General features: G+C 42.5%; 1 protein-coding gene across 12 annotated transcripts in view; it reads left to right on the top strand.

Moving 5' to 3' along the window:
• The window catches only part of cep170aa (centrosomal protein 170Aa), a 131,952-nt gene extending 115,688 nt beyond the window's left edge, over positions 1-16,264 (top strand). For all 12 annotated transcript variants that reach the window (XM_069930915.1, XM_069930913.1, XM_069930914.1 and 9 more), the window contains 2 exons: positions 13,646-13,697; positions 15,579-16,264. In XM_069930915.1, the coding sequence (XP_069787016.1) occupies positions 13,646-13,697; positions 15,579-15,784 (258 nt within the window). In that variant the 3' untranslated portion in view covers positions 15,785-16,264. The remainder of the gene's footprint in view (positions 1-13,645; positions 13,698-15,578) is intronic.
• Positions 16,265-17,517: the final 1,253 nt, after the last annotated feature.

A 17,517-nucleotide genomic window follows, 5' to 3' on the forward strand; every position in this document is an offset into this window, starting at 1 on the left:
AGGAGGACTTGTCTACAGAGGTCATATGGGTGGAGTTGAGGAACGGGAAAGATGTGACCATACTGATACAGTTGTATTGAAGACTGCTCAATAGTCAGAGAATTGGAGAAGCAAATCTGTAGAGAGATAGAAGGTCGATGTAAGAAGCAGAATGTAGTGATAGTAGATTTTAACTACCCAGATATTGACTGGGAATTCCATACTGTAAATGGGATGGATGGCTTGGAGTTTGTGAGATGTATTCCAGAAAGTTTTCTAAATCAATACATAGAGGTACCAATGAGAAAGGACGCAGTACATGATCTCCTATTAGGGAACAAGGCAGGTCAGGTGACAGATGTATGTGCAGGTGAACATTTTGGGTCCAGTGGCCATAATTCATTAAAATCAAGTGATTTATGTAAAAGGATAAGTCTGGTCCTCATGTTGAGATTTTAAATTGGAGGAAGGCAAATTTTGTGGAAATGTGAAAGGATTTAAGAGGAGTGGATTGGGATATGGTTATATGTTGTTTTATGGCAAGGGTGTGTGAGGAAAATGGATGGCCTTCAAGGGTGAAATTTTGAGAGTGCAGTTTGCATGTTCCTGTTAGGATTAAAGGCTAAGTTACCAGGTATAAGGAACCCTAGTTTTCAAGGGATATTGGTGATCTGGTTAAGAAAAAGAGGGAGATGTATAGCAAGTGTAGGCATCAAGGAGCTTATGAGGTACTTGACGAGTACAAAAAAGCAAGAAAGTTCTCAAGAAATAAATCAGAAAGGCAAAAGGAAGAAATGAGGTTGCTCTGGCAGATAATATGAAGGTAAGCCCGAAGGGGTTCCATAAATTAATTAAGAGTAAAAGGATAGTAAGGGATGAAATTGGTCCTGTAGAGGATCAAAGTGGATAACTATGTGTGCATCCTCAAGAAATGGGGGAGATCTTAAGTAGTAACTGGCATAGTGGATAAGGAAGGAAGGGAAATAAACAGAAGAGTCTTGGAACCGATGGAGATTAAAAAGAAAGGGTTGCTTGCTGCCTTACAAATAATAAAGGTAGATAAATCACCTGGGCCAGATATGATATTCCCTCGAACCTTGAAGGTGACTAGTGAAGAAATTTCAAGGCCCTTGGCTGATGTATTAAAAATGTCCATAGCCATGGGTGAGCTCATGTTGTCCGATTGTTTTAAAAAGGCTTTGAAAATAAACCAAGTAATTAGAGGCCAGTGAGTCTGACGTCAGTAGTTGGTAAATTATTGGAAAGAGTTCTAAGAGACAGGATATATAGGTATTTGGACAGTCCCTAGCTGATTAAGGAGCGTCAGCATGGCTTTGTGCATGGTAGATTGTGTTTAACAAATCTTGTGGAGTTTTTTGAGGAAGTTACCATGAAGATGCATGAAGAAAAGGCTGTGGATGTTGTCTACATGGACTTTAGAAAAGCCTTTGACAAGGTCCCACGTGGGAGCTTAGTTCAGAAGGTTATGAAACGAGGTATTCAAGGAGAGATGGTAAACTGGATTCAAAATTGGCTCTGTGGGCAAAGGCAGAGGGTGGTAATGGATGATTGCTTCTCCGATTGGAGGCCTGTGACTAGTGGTGTGCCTTTGTTGGGACCATTGTTGTTGGTTGTATACATCAGTGACCTGGATCATATTGTGAATTGGATCAGCAAGTTTGCTGATTATAAAAAGAGAGGAGGCATTGTGGACAGCGAGGAGGGTTATCAAAGCTTGCAGAGGGATCTGGACCAACTAGGGGAAAGGGCCAGAAAGTGGCAGACGGAGTTTAATGCTGACAATTGTGAGGTGATGCATTTTGGAAGGGCAAACCAAGGTAGGAGATGTACAATAAATGATAAGGCACTGAGGAGTGCGGAGAAGCAGAGGGATCTATGAGTGCAGATACATTGTTCCCTGAAGATAGTGTCGCATGTGGACTGGATTGTAAAGAAAATTTTAGGTATCTTCGCCTTTATAAATCAAAGCATTGAGTGTAAGATTTGGGATGTTATAATGAAGTTGTTTAAGACATTGGTAAGCCAAAATTTGGAATATATCGGTGCCTAACTACAGGAAGGATAACAAGATTGAAAGAATGCAGAGAAGATTTACTAGAATGTTGCCAGGTCTTCAGGGGTTAAGATACGGGGAAAGATTACACAGGTTAGGACTTAATTCCTTGGATTAAAGAAGAGTGAGTGGAGATTTGATAGAGGTTTACAAGGTTGAGAGGTATAGACAGAGTGGATGCAAAAAGGCTTTTTTTACACTTAGGTTGGGGAAGATAAATACGAGAATTCATAGTTTTTAGCTGGTGGGGGGAGGTTTTGGGGGAACATTAGGGGGAAGTTTTTTTACAAAGGGTGGTGGGAGTGTAGAATGAGCTGCCATCTGATGTGAATGCGGGCTCGATCATGTCTTTTAAGAATAAATTGGATGGGTACATGGATGTGAGAGGACTGGAGGGTTATGGTATGGGAGCAGGGTCAGTGGGATTAGGGAGATGTTGGTTGATGTAGACTAGAGGAGCCTAATTAATGGCCTGTTTTTTGTGCTGTAGCATTCTATGGTTTTACATCACTGAAAATCCAGCTAATCTCATTCCCCAGAGCCAGATCCCTCCATGCTTCTTTGCTCATTGTCGCAGAATGTAACAATCAGTAGTTATCCAGAAATCGTGATTCCTTTTAATGATTACTTTTATCCTCTTGATAGAAAGTTGAACCCTTAATCTTCACTATATTGTAGATCTCTGTAATTTCAATGCTAGTTTGATTTTTGTGATGAGGTTTGAAGAAGTATTGCAAAATTTTTGGCAAGGTGGAAAGATGGTGTATAAATCTCAGACAAATGCTGTAAATATTTGGGATTAATTTTATAAATAAAAGGCCATCAATAATTCAGTTGTTAAAACAAGTTAGATTGAATGATTGCTGAGATGGCAAATGCAGCCAAAATGCGAGGGGGAAGTTTTTTGATAATCTAACATAATTGCATTTTAAGATTAAATTTTGACTTTTGCACCAGCCTGCTAAAGACTCAGATAACCACAAAGTAGCAACACATTTTTAATTTACTGCATCAGCATTTAATACCTGTCATATTTATATATGAAGGTCATAATGAATTAATTTACCATGTTACCTGTTTTTTGGAGGTACTTGTGTAAGATTTGAGGAATACTCATCAATGATACAATACACAAAATGCTGGAGGAACTCAGTGGGTCAGCTAGCATCCATGGAAGGCATTCGATAATATTTCAGGATGTATCCTTCTTCAGGAAGAGCAAGAAAATGGCAGAAACATGAATAAGAGGGAGAACTGGCTATCAGGTGATGGGTGAGTAAAGATGGGAGGAAGAAATGGGGAGGTGATGGGACTAAGGGTCAGAAGGCCAAGGAAGATGCAGCATGGCAGGAGGAGGGATGGGGAAAGCAAAGAGATGGAGGTAGAATTGTGAAAACGTGTGACGTTACTAGAAATTGGAATCATTGTTGAAAGAATACATGGTGCTATGTGTGGCCTCAAATTAGCAATATGGTAGACCATGGACAGAATGTCAGTATGGGAGTGGAAGTGAAATTACAGTATGTGGCCACTGGGAGATTCTGGCTGTGACATCAGAAGGAGTGAAGGTCTTCAAGAAAGCAAATCTCTGAATCTATGTCCAGTCTTCCCAATGTAGAGATAGTCAACCTGGATTCAATAAATGGCCCCTACTGTTCCCTAATAGTTGTGAGGAAGGAGGATCAGGTATAGAACAAGGATGCCTCTAATCATCTCCTTGGCATTTATCCCTGCGACCACACCAAGCGCTGTATCAGCACCTACACCTCCTCCCTTGCCACTATTTATGACCCAAGTGAGACAATATTTCACCAGCAAATCTGTAGGGGTCATTTATTGCTCCTCTACATCAGGGAGACCAGTCAAAGATTGGAGGATCACATTGCTGAACACCTTTGATCCAATTGCCACAACATCCAGGATCTCTAGTAGCCAGCCTCTTTCCCATTCCCATCCTGGCATGTCTGTCCATGCCCTATTGTACTGCCACATTGAGGCCACGGACAAATTAATTGAACACCTTGTATTCTGTCTTGGCATTCTTTAACCAGACAGCATCAACTTCATCAATTTCTAGTTATCCTACCCCCTCTTGTTTTCACAAATTCCCTCCCTTTCTTTCCGTAATCTCTGACTCTGTACTTCCTCCTGTACCTGCCTGTCACCCAGTCCTTTCTTCCTCTCACTCCCCACCTCCTTCCCTTCAATCGTTCAACTACTGTCCTGTCAGAATGCATTTTCCTCTGCCTCTTCCTCCCAAATTCTTTTCCCCATTTCTTCCCCCCCACCTGCATCTACCTTTCACCTAGTGCCCTGTGATCTCTTCCCCCCCCCCCCCCCCCACCACCCTTTTATCTGGGCTTATGGCCCTTTCTTACTTTCTGTGATGAAGGGTTAGTGTCCAAAATGTTGACAATTGATTGTCTTCTATGGATGCTGCCTGATCTGAGTTCCCTTGACATTTTGTGTGTGCTTTAGTTTTGCAGCATCTACAGTCTCTTGTTTTCTTAGCAGTAGCACAATTTCCATTTGCCCCTTGCACTAGTCCTGCTATCACAGAAGTATTACTACACGGGAGGAGGCCAATTGTACTAACTGCATGCAAACTCAGCCAATTTTTCCTCTCTAGCTCTTCCTCATAGCATTGCTATTTTTTTCTTTCAAGTACTTACCCATTCACTTGTGAATACCATAATTAAATCTTTCACAATTCTCTCTAATGACTCCTAAGCAATCACTGCTTTTTTTTTGTTTTAATTGAAGAATTTTTGCTCTCATTTTTGTTTCTCTTCCCAGCTGCCTTTATTCTATATCCTCTTGCTTTAACTTTCTTGATGATGGGAATAGTTTCTCTCAATCCCCTCTCCATCTCTGCAGTGTGCAGCTGTTAAAAACTTCTGTTGGGCCACAGTTGGAGTGTTGTGCAGTTGTGGTTGACACTCCAGGAAGGATACTGAACCTTACTATATCATGGGGTTTCGAGAGCATTAGCAGCAAGGAGAGTTTGAACAAACTTGTATTGTTTTCTCTGAGTATCTGAAGCTGAGATTGGGGGTGATCTGATCGAAGTATTTAAAATGGAGGTGTTTTAACGGCTTGCAAACCAAGTCACAACCCGACGATTGCGAGGGCTGCACAGGAGCCAACGGCTGTTGTCCTGCATGACCTCCAGCACGGCAGGAAACAGTGAGCAATGGTGGGAACGCCAGCCAGTCAGAGGCAGGCGCTGCAATGACATCACTCCTATCTTCAGATGCAGGGAGTGAATATCAACAACTGGCTGTGCAATAAATCAATCTTCGACCTTGACTCGACTGAATGTGTATCTTTCTCATTCCATACTTTATGTAGTGTGCATCCTACATTGGTGACCCTGACAGGTCCAACCAGCAATTGGACCCGAAGATGACAGATCAAGCAGTTCTCCATGTGGTCTTGCTAAAGCTGCCAATGTTCTGGGCATTGCAACCACACATGTGGTGTGAACAGGCCAAGCCCAGTTACACCTTCGCTGACGACACCCGCTATTACTACATAGTGAGCTCGCTCGACCAGGACGTGGCAGTGAGGATCGTCGATTTCCTATGACAGCCTTTGGAGCAAGGCAAATACAGTACCCTCAGAGATCTACTAACCCGCACTTTTGGGCTATCACGGCGTGAGCAGGCTGCCCGTTTGCTGCACATAGACTGCTTTGGGGACAGGGCCCCATCCGCTCTTATGAACAAGATGCTCATACTCACTGAGGGGCACAGGCCTCGCCTACTCTTTGAGCATGTCTGCCTGAGGATATCTGACTCTTGCTCACCGACGAGGACTTCAGCGACCTGAGGGAAGTCTCAGCCCAGGCAGACGTGCTCTGGAGATTGAAGAAAGAAAACGGTGCCTCAGTGGAACAGATTACCAAGCCCTGACCCTAGCCAGCAACAAGGCCACAACAGACAGAGAGGCATGTGGACCCACCCAGCCACATTGTTATTATCATCAAAGATGCAGTGCGGGGACCCGCCAATGCTACCCACCCTCCGTGTTTCAGGGAAATGCCATGGCCGACCATCATTAATGGCTGCGGCGGTTGGCCAACATGACAGCTTCCTCCATGAAATAAGGGTAGTTCCACCCCCCACCCCAATCCCCCTCCACGGCCCATGACACCCAGAACGCAAAGCTGGCCCCAGCACTGAGAGCAGCGAAAAGCACCTCTATACGAACTTAAGGCACTCTCACCGTGTCCCTACGATTTGCTGGCCACTCCTGCATGCCCACTGTTAAAAGGGCAGCGTTTAGCACAATCCAGAACTTTTCAGATAATATCTGTGGGAGAAACCAAACTACTGCACCCCCCGCCCCCACCTCAAATCCGTCATGCTGTCTGACAAGACCTAATATCGCATCCTGGCTGAATTCCCCACATTCATGGTGCCACAATTCTCTGCGGAACCAAGGCACCACATCCTCACCGGGGGGGGGGTGGGGGGGGGGAATCACACTTAAAAGTAGCCCTCATAGCCCGGCTCAAGGGGCCCAACTTTGAGGATGAACTGCTTTAGGTCCTTCTGGGGATACGCACTGCGCCAAAAGAGGACTTTAATGCCTCTGCAGCAGAAATGATCCACAGCGCACCCTTGGTAATCTCAGGAATTCTTGGCCGCTGCCAAGGATCCAGAAACCCCCATGGTTGGACTGAAACAGCTGAGGGGAAGACTGGGTACCCTAGCCCCTCCACAGCCCCTGCTGCATAGCCATGACAAATCTTTCATCCCCAAGGACTTTCACACCTGTGAATATATTTTTATGTGAAGGGGAGTGCACCAGGCATCCCCCCCCCAATGGCCATACAAGGGGCCGTACTGAGTCGTCAGGCATAATGGGTCGACATGTGCATTGGATATTGCCGGCAAAGAGGAAATCTTCATCCTCGACCTTCTGAAGCCAGCCCATATAGACATTAGCCAGCCAGTCAAGACTCCACCCTAGTGACGCAGAGGTAGGGCACCCAAAGTGGCAATGGACCCTTCAATCACCAGTTCGGGGGGGGGGGGGGATTGTTTAGCGACCTGCAAACAGAGTCATGACTAAGCTCACAAAATGGCCGGCGAACCTGGTGATCATGAGGGCCCTGCAAGGACCAACAGCTATCTTCCCACGTGACCTCCTGCACAGTGGGAAACAGCAGACAATGGAGGGAATACCAGCCAGTTTGAGGCCGGCACTGCAATGACATCTCCCCTGTTGTCAAAGGCAGGGAATGAATATAAACAAAGCTGGCAGTGCAATAAATCAGTCTTCGACCTCAACTCGACTATGGGTGTCATTCTTACTCCACACTTCGCGTAGCGCATATGCTACAGTCTAGTCTTTTTACCAAGATAGAAATATCAAATACAAGGTAGAAAGCAAGTTGCTTTGTTCCAGGTTATATTAATCTTGTGTTATTTGCACTGCACAAGAGGGTATTTTTAGAACTACTGACATACCCTGAACACAATGGAATGCCTTAGGGAATCAGGAGGCAAGACACTCATGTTTTGTCTTTGCCTGTTTATGTGAATGTAACATTTGTTTGGTCCAATTAAGTATCTCATCAGTGCTGACCTCTTGGATCTTGCTGGTGAGCATTTTGGCAATGATAATATTGTTGAACTTGTGCAAGTATTTAAACTTTTCAGAAATAATTATTGCCTGGCACTTGCAGCTGTTCCTTGCCATGTTCGTGTCTGAATATTGTCCAGAATGTGATGAATCTGGGCCCAGACTGTAGGAATGTACACTTTAAGCAAGTAAAATTACAAATAGAGCTATTATGGTATCCTAAGACAAAATGATGGAATGACTTGATGGAAGAATTTTGTAGTATTGTGGTGTCTTTAAGAAATTTTTAACAATTCTAGCTTATTGTTCATAACTACATCATACTATCCGTTTCTCTCATTTAAAATTTTTCCTGTGATTTTTTTTGATTCATTGAATATTTAAGGATTTTGAGTGGAAATATTTGGAATCGAAACAGGCAAATGTTGTAATGATTTACTAAAAACTACAGGTCAGTTATTTTTAATGTCCTTTATTGTAGACTCAGAGTTCGACAGTCCTTTGTCCTGACTTTTCAGTACTGATGAAGACAGTCTGATTTACCTGCTTTTTTCCCATATCCTTGTAATCTTTTCATATCCATGCACTTATCTGAATATCTTTTGGACATTCCAATTATCATCACTTGTATTACTGCCTCTGACAGCTTGTATCCACCACCTTCTTATCAAGAAGATGCATCTCTGGTCCCTTTTAAATCTTTTTCCTGTCACCTTAAATTTCAGTGCTCTTTTAGATTAATCTTGGGTAGGGAGAAGGCTATAATCTCTCTTATCTAAGCAATGCATGATTTTGTATACCTCTCATGTCCTCTCTTGCACTTCTAGGCATCAGGGAGAAAAGTCTCAACCTATCCAATCTCTCCTCATAATTCAACCCTTTGTGCTTTTTCCAGATTAATGATAACTTTTCAATCTTCTTCAGCATGATGCTGAAACAAGCCATGAAAGACCTCAACAATGAAGACACTGTTTATATCCGGTACCGCACGGATGGCAGTCTCTTCAATCTGAGGCGCCTGCAAGCTCACACCAAGACACAAGAGAAACTTGTCCGTGAACTACTCTTTGCAGACGATGCCGCTTTAGTTGCCCATTCAGAGCCAGCTCTCCAGCGCTTGACATCCTGTTTTGCGGAAACTGGCAAAATGTTTGGCCTGGAAGTCAGCCTGAAGAAAACTGAGGTCCTCCATCAGCCAGCTCCCCACCATGACTACCAGCCCCCCCACATCTCCATCGGGCACACAAAACTCAAAACGGTCAACCAGTTTACCTATCTCGGCTGCACCATTTCATCGGATGCAAGGATCGACAACGAGATAGACAACAGACTCGCCAAGGCAAATAGCGCCTTTGGAAGACTACACAAAAGAGTCTGGAAAAACAACCAACTGAAAAATCTCACAAAGATTAGCGTATACAGAGCCGTTGTCATACCCACACTCCTGTTCAGCTCCAAATCATGGGTCCTTTACCGGCATCACCTACGGATCCTAAAACGCTTCCACCAGCGTTGTCTCCGCTCCATCCTCAACATTCATTGAAGCGACTTCATCTCCAACATCGAAGTACTCGAGATGGCAGAGGCAGACAGCATCGAATCCACGCTGCTGAAGATTAAACTGCGCTGGGTAGGTCACGTCTCCAGAATGGAGGACCATCGCCTTCCCAAGATCGTGTTATATGGCGAGCTCTCCACTGGCCACCGAGACAGAGGTGCACCAAAGAAGAGGTACAAGGACTGCCTAAAGAAATCTCTTGGTGCCTGCCACATTGACCACCGCCAGTGGGCTGAAATCGCCTCAAAGCGTGCATCTTGGCGCCTCACAGTTCGGCGGGCAGCAACCTCCTTTGAAGAAGACCGCAGAGCCCATCTCACTGACAAAAGGCAAAGGAGGAAAAACCCAACACCCAACCCCAACCCACCAATTTTCCCTTGCAACCGCTGCAACCGTGTCTGCCTGTCCCGCATCGGACTTGTCAGCCACAAACGAGCCTGCAGCTGACATGACCCCTCCATAAATCTTCGTCCACGAAGCCAAGCCAGAGAGAAAGAGAGAGATAACTTTCCCACAGCTGGTGAATCATAATTGCGCATAGTACTCCAAGTACATTCTCCCCAACATCTTTTGCAATTGCAACATGGTTTTCCTACTTCTTGCCCTGGCTCATGAAGACAAGTATGCCAAACCTCTTTGGTGTCCCGTCTACCTACATCACTACCTTCATAGAACAATGTACCTCTACCCCGATCGCTTTGTTCTGCAACACCACCCAGGCCTTACCATTCACCATGCAAGTCTTGCCCTGGTTTAACACTTGCCAGAGTTAAATGACACCGGCCGTGCCTTGGCCCATTTTCCCCATTCATCTCGTTCCTGTTGTAATCATGGATAACCTTCAATAGCCACTTTTCCACCAATTTTGGTGACTTCTCTGTACATTTGTGCCAATTTGTCATCCAAATGGTTAATAGAGACTGGCCACTGATCACTGGCACCCCACTAGTCACAAGCCTCCAGTTTGAGTAACAACTATATTTTGAGCAGATTGTATTTTTTTGCCTCAAAACATAAAATGAAATTTTGGATTGAAGGGTCTGTGACTGCAGACCAAGATGAAGGATATTGCCTACTCATAATAAACAAGCTCTTGTCTTTGTTTGGAAAAACAAAAGCTACAGATGCCGGAACCTTGAGCAATAGAAGAACTGTTGGAGAATGTCAGCAGGCCAGAGAGCATCCATGATAAAAATCAGCCATTTTAACTCCCCATACCAACCATTCCTGCACAAATATATCAATCTTCTGCCTCATCCATTGTCAGGGTGAGGCAAATATAAATGAGGAACAACACATCACGACAGCCTTAAACCTAACAGCAATGATTTTGGGTGGGTGTGTGTGTGTGTGTGTTTTGGGTAACCCCAACCCCCATCTGCTTCAAATATTTCCATTTTTTTTTTAACCTACTCCTGTCCTTTATTTTCTCTCTCTCTCTGGCTTTTCTTTCTTTCCCCCCCCACCCCAAACACACACCAAAACCCCCACCCCCTCCTTGTGGACTTCCCTCTATTGTCTCTTCACTTCTCACACCTACTGTCCTTCACTGGGCCAGTTCTCACCACAGATGCTGCCTGAGCACCTGAGTTCTTCGAGTAGTTCTTTGTTTCCTAAAGAATCATCTCCTTGTTGATGATGTCAGTGACAATCTAGCACATTGTTGATTGGCTATGACCTTCCACTTAGAGCTGCACCATTATTCATTGTTGACTCAGATCTTGCTGTTTCGTTGATTTGTAATGAGGAGAGGAGCTTGTATTGGCACCACCCTAATATTCTTTGCCCTGTTTGATACTGATTCTCCAATTACCCTTTTGCACCTATGATCGGCAGCAGCCACAAGGGGTTGCAGATGCTGGAGAAGCAGAGGACTGGTGCAGAGCACCAGAAAATGGGTAGAGCAACCCACGTTTGAGAAGGAGTGGAGACGGCCCATGGGGCAGTGACCCTGGCAGCAGACCAGTGAGGGGCTCTGCAGTTAAAGAATTGCACAGGCTTGAGTCAGGGAACACACGCAGGTTGTGGTCTGCTGGCGACTGCAATCGAGGGATTCACACCAGACTGCTGAAGACTGGCTTGAGGACTGACTGAAGGGGTACTGGGTATTGGAGCTGGGATGTGAGAAGGTGTTGAGAGCACTAAAGGGTATCTAATTGTGTCAGAGGTTTGGATCTGGAGCTCGGGCTGCTAATGGTTTGTACTGGTCTCTGTGTGGCTCTGGGGACTGCAGAAGCAGACATTCGGTGACTCTTTTCCTTCTCTTTCTCTGACTGTATAAGGTGCTTCAGGCACTTTCTGCCAATGGCGAATCTGCCTCAACAAATTCCATGTGATATTTTGCTGTTTTTATTACATAACAATAAATTGAATCTTGAATATGGAGAGCATTGCATTTTTCTTTGTGAATGTGTCCAACTAATACCACCTCTGTGACAGATCTTACAGTGAATTAAATGTGAATATCATAACTTTAGCTTCAATAGATGGATGAAGTGCCAAAAAATTAATGAAAAAGTTGCATGAAGCTATATATAAAATGTTTAAGGGAGAATTGTAAAAATTGTAGATCAGTAAAATGGAATGAACTATGCATGATTGCATTCAACACAAGATTCAGAAAATGCTGTTAAGAATTTGATTACCATTACTATATAAATACAGATCACTATTCCTGGTAACATGCTGCGTGTGCTAAATAACTTCAAAATTGGAAGAACAATTACTAATCAGGATTTGGTATTCCTCCTGCAAACAAGCACCTCATCTCTGTTATGCCATCATGAAACGATTATACTAACCACATTGAAAGTGTAATTTTTATACTCTTAAATTGATGAGATAGAGCAAGGAACTGGCTTTATCCTTGATACTGTACTACTGATGGCTTTGGGTAGCTATCAATCTTGTATTTGTTTCCTTTCACGTATTGTTAATCTCCTGTGGAACGCATTTGATACTAACTGCATTAGTTTTAGCAAAGAGATGGTCTCTGCTGTTCTCATATGACCAACAAGAAATGAGATTTTAGCAAGGCAACAAAGGAATAATTACTTTTTAAAAAAAAATAACATCAGGACGTTGAGGTAAGCTTGAAACTGAAGCCAGTTATTTTTTTACAATTCTATGTACCTGTGTGAGAACTCTGGTTAATATTGCAACCACACAATAAGTGTCATTTTTCATCAGTCCAGACAATATTAGTCACTGGTCAATACTAAGTGTAGTTTCACTATTGGGAATGCATAATATGTTTAGCAAGAGCAAAGCATTGCCTTGTGAATAAATGCAGTTGGTAATTGCTTCTAGTATCCTAGTCGAATTTGAGCACCTTATTGTTTAAACCACTATATCCTATAAAGAACTAGCGTCCATTTACTAAAGCTGGACTTCCTGGCCCTGGACAATTTATACTGTTAACCTTGTAAAGTCTGAAAATAATTCTGATTATGGAATTACAGTATATTACTACTGACTTTCTACAATGAACACCCCCCCCCCCGCCCCCAAAGAATCTTTGTCCTTATTTCATACCTTCCTATTGTTAATAAGTATAGTGTTACGGAGTCCAGAGGACCCCAAAAACCAGTAGCAATAGATATGCACTATAACACAGGGTTACTTAATAAAAGTTGTTTTTAATTATATTTGAACAAGAAAACAGAATTAAACTTTAACTTATTACTTAACCTACCTAATTATTTAATTCCCCCCCCCCTCTAATACTAAGCACAGGTGTGTGTAATGTATATTTAAGATTAGAAAAGTTCTTTGGATCACAGTCCAATCTCACTGGTTGCAGGCAATTCTTGTACTGTGCACAGAAGTTAGCATTAACAAAGTTCACCAGTCTTTGGTGCTCTACAGGCAAATGGTCACCACCCAGGAGGGTTCTTGCTGGTTTTCAGAGAGAGATTCCTTTTCCAAGACATCCGCAACTGATTCCTTCTCAATCAGTCTTGCTGACGAAACTTGCCCCTTTCAGGGATCTCCAGACGATCCTCTTTCAGGTCACCTTTCAGACCACCAATCTCCTCCTTTGAACAGGCAGCCTTCCAAAGGTTGCCAATTTGTCGTTCTGGAACTGATTTCTGTTTCACACCCTCCCTCTAAGAGCAAAACTGTTCTCCTCTCTGCAAAGATCACGTGCTCTCCCAAGCAAGCTGCTGTCAATACTTTGTTGCCTCCTGCAAAAAGTATTCTGCAAAAGTCCTGGGAAATTCTGTGTTTTAAAATCTATGTGTGCAAGCTGCTCTAACAACTCCTCCCAAACCACCTCTAAATACTCTGTCACAATAGTGATTAACTTTGCATTCATTTACAAAGTTATGTTGCACTCTTACAATTTTTCAGTAAAATGCCTTTTAAATAATAAAATATTTAATAATTTTTGATATTTAAGAGTTTGTTCAAAACCCGTGGTTTTGTTTTTTTTTAAACAGGAGATTTCATTGATCCTGCAGGAGTTAAAAAGAGTAGAGAAACAACTCCAAGGTAAGCAACACTTCATTTTTAAATTCTTGCACTTTCACTGTAAAGCTGCCAGCTATTAATTGTGATCAGTGTCTTAACTCAACATGATATTCAGTCATTTCTAAATTAGATTTTCTGGCAATCTTGGGACTGGCAGACGGTCAGCGCAACACTTTTACAGTGCCAGAGACCCAGGTTCAGATCCGGCGCTGTCCGTTCTTCCTGTGTTTGTGTGGGTTTCCTTTGGGCACTCCAGTTTCCTCCCACCCTTCAAGACATACAGGGGTTGTAGGTTGATTAGGATATTTGGGCTGCTCGGGAATTGGAAAGGCCTGTTACCGTGCTGTATGCCAAAATATAAATTTAAAAAGGCATGCTAAATGATCTTCATAGAGCCAAGTAAAGTGTAACATTTGGAATGAAGGCAGTTCTGGGGAAATTAGGGTTTCCTTGCTGAATGGGTTTTCCTGGAATACACATGACTAAACAATTGAAATAGCCAAAGTGTATTGCAGTTTTTATATTGTTAATTATATGCTCTACAAATTAACATTTTCTCTTTATCTTCCAGTATAATTGGAGTTTGCACATAAGTATCAGTGTACCATATTCAAACTGCCTGTTTTCTAAGTTAACTGTAAATAAGTTCCTCAAACCTTTTTATCTCTTTGGTCCTCAGCACTTTGGAAATATTTTGACTTGGATATGTCATTATCATGTGATAATCTGGAGAAATCAGTTTTTCATTTTTAAATTGTGAATCCGGCCAATTTGAGGATCTGCTGCAAAATGAAAATAGAATGCAGATGGAGTATAAATCCTTCCCAGAAATGAGCATGAAACACCTTTCCCTCCCCCCCCCCCCCACCTCCATCTTTTTTTATTATGGGTGTCTGCCTGATTTCTGAAACTCTTGATGAAGGGCCCAGGCCCAAAACGTCAATTACCTTATAGTTTCTATGGCTGTATGAAACACTAATATTGTTTGAAGATGGCGGCACTGCCAGAGCCACTGTAACGGAAGCTCAGCCGCTAGTGTGGACCCACAGAGAGTGAGGGAGTGGAGAAGCAGCGCGTCCACAGGGTCCAGCTGCCCAGTCAACTGCGGTTGGCTGCACATGGGCTTTGAACAGCCTGTTGAGGGAGCAATGGGGGTTTTAGTTGAAATCCTGCGACCACAGATGGTGGGGCCTCTTATCAGCAGCACGAGGGGCTGCGGACTCCGGGGAAGCGGAGGACTGGAGCAGGGCACCAGAGGACGGGAAGATCACACCCCGTCTGAGAGGGAGAAGCGGAGGAGACAACCTGCAGGGATGGTGACCATAGTGGTGGACCAGAGAGGGAGTTCTATGGCCGAGGGACCAATGCATGCGGTGGGCTGCTGGCGACTCGAGGCGAGGAACTCATGAAAGCTGTGGGCTGTTGGAGACTGCTGTCAGGAGACTCATGCTGGGCTGCAGACTGCTCGAGACTGGCTGGAAGAATACCAAGTATCAGAACTGGGATGCAAGGAGGTGACAAGGGCACTGAAAGGTTCCTGACCGTGTCGGAGGTTTGGATCTGGAGCTCGGGTTGCCAGTGGTTTGGACTGGTCTGTGTATGGCTGTGGAGGCTATGGAAGCACTGGAGGCGAATCTACGGACACTCAGTGATTCTTAGGGGGGACTCTCTTTTTCTTCTCTCTCTGACTGTCAGTCTGACTCTAAGAGGGTCTTAGGCAATTCCTGCTGATGGTGAATCTGTCTGCCTTGCATCAGGCAAAAAAGAAATTTCATATAATATGACTCTTTTATTACTATGACAATAAATTGAATCTTGAATGCAACTGTTTTGTAATTGATACAGCTTTATCATTGTTTGGAATTGTACGACTCTAACTCTTCCTGTGCTTTCCCATTTTAGCCATCAACGTAATGATTGATCCAGAAGGTGCGCTGGATTCAGCATGTGGCCTGAAAATAACAAGTACCATTTTGCCTGGACAACCCAAACAGAAGAGCAGTCCAACCCGTCATTCTCGTATCGCAGCTTCAAACTCTGACTACAGTAACCATTTAAACCAGTACAAACACAATGGAGAAGATAAAAGCAATTCTTTGCATGAGTAGCATTGTTTTGTAGTGTCTTTGAGGTGGCAAAGCCCAGAGCAACAGACCACATTTTTGATTGGGCCTGTGTTAATGAGAACATTTGCTTGCCATTTAATTATGTAGCCTCAAGATATTTTCATGCTTTCCGTGGTTCTTTTGTCACCACGTAATTCTTCCTGGAGCTGTAAGCTTCGTGTCCATCCAATAACAGAACATGAGGGGAGGGCGAGGTTGGGGGAAAGACACATCAGTGTATACTAACATTGACAAGATTCTTGAGTCATCAAAATGGAGAAGCAAATTGGCATTATTACTGGAATAGAAATACAGTGTAAAATGGAATAATTTATAGCCAATACAAGACCAGAACAATGCCAGACTGCTTAGTTGAAGCACATTTTAGGTTGAATGAAGGACTGATGTTTGTTTTTTATGTGTGTTTAACATGTAAACCACAGATTCTGCATAGGATACTATATAAAGTCAAAAACATGACAATTTTTGTACTATGAGGAAAATTCTTTGCTTTATGCTCTGGTCAGAGAAGGTAAAAGTTCCATCAATGGCAACATCTTTAGTATACGTTTTGCATTGCATAGATGGTATTTTATTGTTGTATCTTTTGTTCATCACATTTAAACAAAACTACAAACTAGCAAAAATAACAAATGTTGCATTGACCATATAGAATTTGATTGATGGATTACATTTCATTTTGTTTGCCAAGGAAAAATTTGGGATGTTTTCAGCTAGTTCTGTAGAGTGATTAACTAATCAAGAAGAGTATTCACCAATCAATATAGCTTGTAAGGGATTGATTCCAGTCAAAAGCTCATTTAGTCCATGGCATACAGTGAATTAGGGTATATTATTTTTAATGCAAACCTTTAAATTAGATAGGTACCTGTTCACATCTCTGGAAGAGCTTTACATCCAATCTAAAATAACGGGAGTAAAGTTTTCCCACATACATTCACTTTGAGAAATGAATTTAGAATATCCTCCACGCTTTTTCTTTCCAGCAGAGTTTAATATAATATAACTATGGATTAAGAAAATTGTTAGTATAAAAATGAAAAGTAAACAAAAGCGGTATTGAGATCCTACTGCATTGTATTAGCTACTAGAGTACTTGGCTTTATTCTGTATTTGACTCCACTGCACCATATCTCCTGGAATATGTTCCACCATATCAACATAATACCAATCCAACAGTGATATCCTTCTTTCCATCAAGATTCAGAACTATTCTCAGTTTATCAAAATTTAAAAAAAAAGAAATATTCTTGCATTGTTTCCCAAGTAAAACTAAACTTATTCATTTCTTAATGGTTGTAAAGCCATAATGCAGATGTATTGTTTTTCAGCTTTATTTTGAAATGACTCTTTAAGCCATAAAAAAAATGCATGCATTGACAAATGGAAGCAATTTGATGCAAATAGAACATGTATTTCTGAAGTTGAATTTTAAGATGTTGGTTGGGAGATGATAGAGCTCTGCAAAATCTTCCCTGAGAATATTTATTGTTAATCTGGCTCTCAAAGGTCTGTGTGATTTTTCTGCACCACTGGTGTTTCCATTGAACAGCATCACCAGCAGTAAAAATCTTTCATTTTAAGGGAAATGGTCATTTTAACCGAATTAATGTTTAATCACAGAACAACATATAATTATTTAGTTATGTCTTAATTAGATTAACTTGATGTCTGTGTTTTGATAAGTTCCTGACTACCTACCTGAATCATATTTA

This window comes from Narcine bancroftii, chromosome 4 (genome assembly GCF_036971445.1).
Source record: "Narcine bancroftii isolate sNarBan1 chromosome 4, sNarBan1.hap1, whole genome shotgun sequence".
Lineage (NCBI taxonomy): Eukaryota > Metazoa > Chordata > Chondrichthyes > Torpediniformes > Narcinidae > Narcine > Narcine bancroftii.